We start from the raw sequence: 8,550 nt of genomic DNA, 5'->3' as shown, positions 1-8,550 counted from the left end.
TAATAACAATAATAATACTTATTATTATTATTATAGAATCATGAATAATTATTATAAAAATTGTTTAATAATAGTGGCGATATAACTTTATATTTGCGGATGGTTCTTGCTATGAGTCCCCCCCCCCCCCCCCCCCACACACACACACACTCCACATTGTGCGTCTAGTCCATTTTACGCACATCCATCGTCGCCGTCGGACGTCAGACCGCATTGAGAACGCATTGTCTGCATTCACGCGGCTCCGCCAGCCCTTTATGACGAGATTGGAAATCCGATGTTTCGCACATCCTTCATGGCCATTGTTCAGAAGCTGACACCACAATACGTCCCGCGGGCTGAAGGGTGGGCGTTGCTCCGCGCACCGCAGTATAAACAGCAAGTGCACCCGCCGCAGCTCCCTCACACACACACACCCACCACACACACACACACACACACACACACACACACACACACCCACAGTCTCTCAGCCCGCTCCGAGCAGAGTACACCCCTCTTTATAAGCTCTCCTGTTGGGATACTCAACTATTTTTCCTCGGCTCGATCTCTACAAGACGTTTTATCGACCGTGTTAAGGATATATTGCCCTCTGCAAGTAAGTGTCTTCTATTCTACTTGTTTATGCACATGTTGTTTTTTTTTTACTTTTATCTGAATGTCAAAAGTGTCTTTGCTGCACTCGCATGAATGCCTTGCGTCGCCTAAAAACGCAGTTGTCTGCAGAAAATACTTCACCCAGCCTGCAGAATTTAACTACACTTAAAGGCTTCTGAGGTCAGCAAGTGTGCGCGGCTCCTATATCCTGCAGGCAGTGACCGTCTCTTTAAGGGGGTCACAGCGGGTGGTCGGACAAAAGTGGGGGTCTACCCACCGGACAAGTTTACATTGAATGGGGGCCCGCAGATAACACTGTATGGAAGCAGCGGCAAACTTTTTCTCGCAGCTTAAATGACGCCAATATAGTGTTAGAGTTGGGGTTATGGGGGTGCCAAAAGGCGACGTTTATACTTGTTAATCCCTTGGAAAAAAGGTTGTCAGAACGCGTTGTGGTGCCCGTAGTAGTAGCCTAATGTTTAACAGCCAGGGCGAGTCGCGTCCGCCTCCTCTTTTTGTTATTCAGGAGTTTAAAGGAAAAGTCGACTTTTTTTCTTCTGAATGGGCAATAAACAAGTAATAGGGCGCGCTGAATAGCGTGTGTTGCAAAACATCAGCTGGTGTGAATGATGTCGTTATGAAAAGCCACGGAAAGAGCGAATTCCTTCACAAGAATTCTCAAGAAACTGAGAGAGGGAAAGAGAGATAAAGGGAAGAGAGAGAGGGAGAGAGAGAGAGAGAGAGAGAGAGAGACAGACAGACAGACAGAGAGGGCGGAGAGAGACAGAGAGACAGAGACAGAGAGTGCGAGAGAGAGAGAGAGAGAGAGAGAGCGAGAGTATCGGGAAACCAAGGCTCAGTGGCACCAAGTGATTATAGAGCGAGGGGTGGGGGGGGATACTGAAGTTTACTGGGTCTAATGAATAGGCAGAGAGAGAGAGAGAGAGAGAGAGAGAGAGACACACACACACACACACACACACACACACACACACACACACACACACACACACACACACACACACACAGAGAGCAAGACACAGAGAGACAAACACACACAGACACACAACAAGAGAGTGACACAGAAGAGAGAGAGAGAGAGAGAGAGAGAGAGAGAGAGAGAGAGAGAGAGAGAGACAGAGAGAGGCAGAGAGAGAGACAGACAGATACAGAGAGTGCGAGGGAGAGTGACACAGAGAGAGAGAGAGAGAGAGAGAGAGAGAGACAGAGACAGAGAGAGGGCGAGACAGAGAGGGAACGACGCAGTGCGAGACAAAGAGAGGGAGAAACTCATGCCACTGTGTTCACCCTGTTCCGTGTTGTTTATAAATACATTTCATTGTGCGATAAAGGCCACCCTGACACAACGTCATTCGGGGTCGACCCCAAACCACCACACTGGATATATAAACGGGGTGAAAGGTCAAACCCTCACGTCCCGCAGCACCTGTCCCCGGAGAGAGAGAGAGAGAGGGGGCTCGTGGCCACGGTGTGAATACATATCGGCAGCACACACTTGGCAAAGCCCTCGGGCAAGGCATTTAAAGCATTACTTTGCCAAGATAGACAGTGACAGACAGGCAACACACACACACACACACACAATCACAGACACACAGACGGTTTGTAAGGGAGATAGGCAGGCAGGGAGACAGACAGACAGACGATAAGGCAGATAGGAAGGCTGGAAGACAGACAGACAGACAGACAGACAGTTGGCCGGGCAGATAGGGAGACAAACAGACAGAGAGACAGGTGGGCCGCAGAGCCTCCATCAGCGCATTGTTATCTTTACTGTATATATACGGTGTCTCCCCCCCCTCCCCCTCCCTGTCTCAGTGTGAAACGTGGCCCCGAGCCTGCTGCCTGACCCCGGGGGGCTCCCAGGGGCCAAGGGATCAGGTGACTGCCGGCGGGCCCCAGGGTCTGCCCGTGCGCCGGCCATGTAAACACCCGGCGTTTACAAGCCACCGGCGGACCCCTAATTGGTCCAATTAGAGCCCTGATTTATGGAGGGCCGGGCCCCTGCTGTCACTAGGACTTTAGCCACGGCTTTATTGTCGTCGTTATTCCATTTTTTTGATTCTGCAATTCTACGCTTTTTTGGGGTATTTTCTTTTTGGATATTTTTTTTGTGAGAAACAACAACTAAACAATCTATGGTTTTCGGATCTAAATCTGAAAATATGTTTGTTTAAATCTTTTCAAGGCTTTTCAGGAGAGACCAATGGTGACTTGACAAGGCGGCAAACTAGTTCAGTCCGGTTTTTCGGCCTTTTACATCCCACGTCCTTTACTTCTTCATTCAACGGGCCACATTGTGCCTCCAACCCTTTGACAATAAAGGGTGAGGCTAGTAGGGGTGAACTCCCCTCTCCCCTTGTCTCACCCCCCCACCACCCCCTTACCCTACCTCCCTAGCTGTCAGTCTCTCCATCCTTTTGTTTATCATGTGCGGTTGATTTAGGAGCTAGTTCCCCACAGCTGTCTGTCTGCTCGTGTTACCCCCACATGCTTTTAAGGCCATCGAGGTAACCATGTTAGCTAGCATAAACATCTGGCTGCCGCTGAGTGTGTGTAAACAGAACTGGCCGGCTCTGTCGGTTTTGAGGTCCAAGTTAATTTCGGAGCGAGCTAGGAACGTTAACTTTAACAGGAACATGTATGCAACAAATAGCATGTCTGGTGTATTTAAAGGGCTTTCAAGAGACATGAACAGCAAACAACAAGCTTTTAGCGGGTTAGCGATCAACTTTGGTAAATATTTTGCCGCACGCGCCCTGTTTTCCTTGGCTCAGAATTGCTTTTGAGTTACAAAACTAATGCTGACTTTTTAGTGTTTATGTACTTGAAATACATAGTTATTTTCATTCGTTTATTTTGGCCGATGCCATTTCTGTCCCTGACCCCTTCACCGAATCCCGATTTCAACTTGCATTAGTTTAAAATACCATAATAGGAAAAGTGTGGTTAGACCATTGAAACATTCCCAATGTCAGGAGGCTGTTGAGTATTGACTTGGTGGACTTTTCAACTCTCGTAAATAGGAAACACACACACACACACACGCACACACACACACACACACGCGCACACACACAGACACACACCATGATGCACACAGTTGCACACTCAAGCACAGTAAGCTCCTTCTACCTCTCTCTGAAACACACACACACTGAGTTTATCTGTCTGTATATTCTTTCTCTAATACACACCAGGCCATCTGTCTCCTGCTACCTCTCCTCAGCACACAGTAGCAGATCCGAGTCTGTGACCCCAGATGACCCCTGACCCCATGTACTTGGTCTGCTCTGGAACTTTAACAGGGGGTCGCTTTTCCACCCAATAAAGTTGATAGTCACTTCAAACAGACTCCTGGACGGAAAGGAGCCCGAGTGTCTCTGTTTTCCCCCGAGGAAGCAGGTCTCCACAGAGAAGCCGTCTATCACGGGATGTCGAGTGGTCTACCGCTGCTACTGCTGATTAAATCTGTCGACCCGGCCCCAAAACATTTACTCACATTGCAGAAATGCGTAAATATGTCCAAAAAAAACCAACGAAAAGGCACATCTAAGGGGTTAGCCGCTCATGAGTAGCTTCAGTTACACCCTCCATGGACCATAATATGTGACGGCACATTTCCTCGCGTGTGATAAGGGCTGCGGTTGTGTCTGCGCCGGTAGCCACGGCGCTAGGCAACAGCGTTCTGCATGACAGGCGTTAGCGTGAAGCTAGCCCGTGGGTGCCTTTAAACACCACGTTAGGTCGATGGGACAGGATTACGCTCACGTGTCTGGACTCGCGAGACGCGTGCGTTTCCATTGCTATCTGTGTCTCGATCTGTGCTTTTAATTCAACTTTACTACCACTACTACTGTCTACTGATGTATTGTTTTTACTTTTACATGACATTTGTCTATTTGTCACCTTCTGGATTATTTTAGATTATTTGCAACACTGGACACTTCAATTAAGCGTGTTGGAATTCCGTCATCAAGTGACATTTTACACACAGGGAATTTACAATTCTTTCTTTACCATTGTAGCATATCATAGGGTAAAAGAATAGAATATGATTGCAATTTATTCATTTAATTTGTTAAATGATCAAACTATACATTTATGAGGTATAGTTCAGCTGAAAGTATTTTGAAATATTTTGAAGTATTTAATTTTTTTTTAAAGTATTTCTTCTTCATTGTGTTATATGACAGGGGACGTCATGATTACAACCCCCTTTATGAATCTCAAGAAAGTACACAGTGTTCAATTATTCAAAACACTATGAACCTATTCACAAGCGAGCAAATGATCAGAATTCGAGTCACTGCAACACACCTGGAGATAAAGACATATCAGCCCTTCCACCAATGTTGGATCGATCAATTGATAACCAGTACCGATATACTGTATGGATTGATAAAGCAGTCACAGTGACTACAGGTCACGATGACACTGATCCTCATCCTGTCACCTTGTCTTCGTAGGTTCAACCCGTCTCTTCCGTCTCCCCCCCCCCCCGGGGATCAGCCGACCCAACCATGAGCCTGAGCGTCAACGACCTGACGGAGATGATGGAGATGTGGGAGGAGCTGAACTTCTCGTCTTCGGCGGCGGGCGCCGGCGCCTCGTCGGCGGGCTCGCCGTCGGGCGCCGACCCCCTGGACAACGTCACGCACGTGGAGGCCTTCCTGTGCCAGACGGCCTTCAACCAGAGCTCCTTCCTCTACTCCCTGTCCGTCCTCTACATCTTCGTCTTCCTGGTGGGCCTGGCCGCCAACGCCCTGGTGGTGTGGGTGAACGTGCGCAGCGAGCGCAACCGCTACGAGACCCACCTGTACATCCTCAACCTGGCCGTGGCCGACCTGTGCGTGGTGGCCACCCTGCCCGTGTGGATCAGCTCGCTGCTGCAGCACGGCCACTGGCCCTTCGGCCAGGCCGTGTGCAAGATCACCCACCTGGTGTTCAGCGTCAACCTCTTCAGCAGCATCTTCTTCCTCGCCTGCATGAGCGTGGACCGCTACGTCTCCGTGGCGACGCAGGGCGACGGCCACCCCGGCGGCCGCAGGAAGAAGGTCCTGCGCCGGGCCGTCTGCGTCCTGGTGTGGCTCCTGGCCCTTGCCGCCTCCGTGCCCGACACCTACTTCCTGAAGGCCGTCAAGTCCAGCCACTCGGACGTGACCTTCTGCCGGCCCGTCTACCCGCTGGACAGCCCCCGGGACTGGATGGTGGGCATCCAGATGAGCTCCATGGTGCTGGGCTTCGCCATCCCCTTCCCCGTCATCGCCCTCTTCTACGTGCTGCTGGCGCGGGCCATCCCGCCGGGCTCGGAGCACGAGCACCGCGTGAGCCGCAAGATCATCCTGAGCTACATCGTGGTGTTCCTGGTGTGCTGGCTGCCGTACCACGGCGTGCTGCTGGTGGACACGCTGACGCTGCTCAACGTGCTGCCGTTCAGCTGCGGCCTGGAGAACTTCCTGTACGTGGCGCTGCACCTGACCCAGTGCCTGTCGCTGCTGCACTGCTGCGTGAACCCCGTGCTGTACAACTTCATCAACCGCAACTACCGCTACGACCTCATGAAGGCCTTCATCTTCAAGTACTCCACGCGCACGGGCCTGGCCAAGCTCATCGACAGCACCGAGAGCGAGTACGCGCCGGGCGCGGCGGAGAGCAGCGTCCCGTTGAACCTTTGAACCTTTATTGAGAAACGTCTTGTTGTTGTCGGGGTGTGTGTCGTGTCGATTCTACCAAAGGATTTGCGAGTTCGGAACGAGAGTAAGTGTTCAGAAATGGGACCAATTCAAAGGGAGGAGGGTGCCGATATATATCTCCATAAACATATTTATATGTATTAATATATATATATATTTGACAGTACAATCTCTCCTCAAACACACGTGGCCAAAATCTAAAATGTTGCACGAAAAGGTCCCTTTGGACGGGTGCAGCGTTGACCGCGCTGCTCCCACAACACGACCAAGCACTCTAGAGAGACACGCGCTAGCTACGCCCGGAGATCAGCTAACACAACTGAACACCCCCCTTCCTCCTCAAACACACACACACACACACACACACATACACACACACACAAACACACACACACATACACGGACATCTGCTTGATAAAAAGGAGCTCGCAAACTCTGCACGTTTTTTTACGATTCCTTACGTTTGGAGATCTTTTTGCCGAGAGGTCCGCAGCAGGGATCCCAGCCCCAACCCAGCCCAGTGGAACCCGGACACCGGCCACTGTGTTTCTAGGGTCGACACCTCTCTGGGACACAGGGATCATTCAGAGGGTCCCTGAAGCTGCATGCTTTTGCATGGAAGTTAGGAATTTCATACTTAGAATTTCATACTTATTTCTCAAACAAGGGCGGACAATTTGGGGGCGAACATATTCCCTGAACGCGGCCGTCGAGGTGGAGCAACAGGCTGTTTGTTACCCGGCTGCGCTGAAGCAGCCGCGCGACCGTGGACATGCGCTAGCGGAGAGCTGCACTCTTTGTGTGTTGTGAGGACGTTGAAGGCGTATAGCTCGCGCGCCCTTCCGGACTTTGTTAATATATTGTATTCTGTGAATATATGAGTATCGATTTTTGCTTGTGACGTGTTGTGATGCGGTTGTCCCATTGCGGCGCGTGACATGTTCTGCTGTGATATTGAAAAGCTTTTAAGCAATGAAGGTGTTTTATCATGCTGTAAGGTAAAAAAAAAAAATACGTTACAGAACAATCCTAATTTTCAAAACGTTGCCGTTCGACACGGTTGTATTTCCAAAAAACCCAAATGTTGTACAAAAGATTTGTGTACGTTTCAGGTTGCCAGTTTTGCTATCTTATCGTAGTTGTTGTAAACAATGTCTTGTGTAAAATAATAAATAAGCTCAAAAAACATAACCTGTGTTTGGTGTAAGAATAGTGAATCACCTTAGCACACGAGCCGTGGATCTTGCGGATCTTTTGCGTGCGTGGACGATGCCCGTATTTGTTTTTTGATTTAGTGCTGACTGTGAAACCCAGCAGGTTACTCGCAAACCAAAGCAGCCTGGATTCAGGGCCATGCGAGTAAAAGAGGCACATGTGTTCCTGGTTTAACCGGAGAGACATTACACTGGGATAAGAGGCCGGTCATTGAATTAATGTCTGGGTTGGGGGGGGAGTTATAGGGAAACACATGTATGCTGTGGTACTACAGCATACCCCTCTATGCCATAGGCTGCTTTTAACCCTGAAGAGGCTCAAAGGTTAAGTCAGACATACTGTGGCTGAGCACGCTTTCCACGTGTAACATGTTCCAACAGGCAGGTTTCAATGGAAAGAGTGGTAACAACATGGAGCATGAAAGAGATGTATGTTTTAAAGGAGGCCTCTATACTCTTAAGTGTCTTCAAACTGTCTTCTTGATTTATCATAAAATAGTTACCTGACATATATGTGTTATTATTTATTATGTAGACACTAAATAAAAAATTTAAAATACACTTTTAACCCCTAAACTGATATAAAATGTGGCATTTAAACTAGTAGGCTTATAGACATGCTAATAGACAGGCTTATAGACAGAAAGAAAGAAAGACAGACAGACAGACAGGTAGACAGACAGACAGGCCACTGGACCTCTAACCTCTTTGGCCAATTGTTGAAAATGAAAGAGAAATCTCAGCGTAATCTCACAGTAACTCAAACATTTTCAGGGTTTTCCATTCAAAGAATGAGCGCTGGAGATGGTTCGCAGCGTTTTGCAGGAGGTGAATAATCTGCATGTATATTCCCTCATTATGTATGTTGAATGGGAGACTTGAATGACCTCATGGAGCCTCACCAAAACTAGACGGACCTGATTGCTATGAATATAAATGGCCTCTTTTCTTGCCAAAATCATTCTATGGGGGAAATGATCTACGATATGACAATTATCTCACCATGCAATCAGAGGGAGATG

The 8,550-nt window shown here is 48.8% G+C and overlaps 1 protein-coding gene across 1 annotated transcript; it reads left to right on the top strand.

The window, feature by feature from the left end:
• Positions 1-428: 428 nt before the first annotated feature.
• LOC311369571 (atypical chemokine receptor 3-like) lies at positions 429-7,484 on the top strand. The gene is made up of 2 exons (XM_084487780.1): positions 429-598; positions 5,088-7,484. Exon 2 carries the CDS (start codon positions 5,142-5,144, stop codon positions 6,294-6,296), a length of 1,155 nt encoding a protein of 384 aa, XP_084343906.1. The 5' UTR covers positions 429-598; positions 5,088-5,141; the 3' UTR covers positions 6,297-7,484.
• Positions 7,485-8,550: the final 1,066 nt, after the last annotated feature.

Source organism: Micromesistius poutassou (genome assembly GCF_964030765.1).
Source record: "Micromesistius poutassou genome assembly, chromosome: 24".
NCBI classification, from domain to species: domain Eukaryota; kingdom Metazoa; phylum Chordata; class Actinopteri; order Gadiformes; family Gadidae; genus Micromesistius; species Micromesistius poutassou.
The sequence above is the reverse complement of the archived record's forward strand: the minus strand, read 5'-3'. Positions and strand labels throughout refer to the sequence as shown.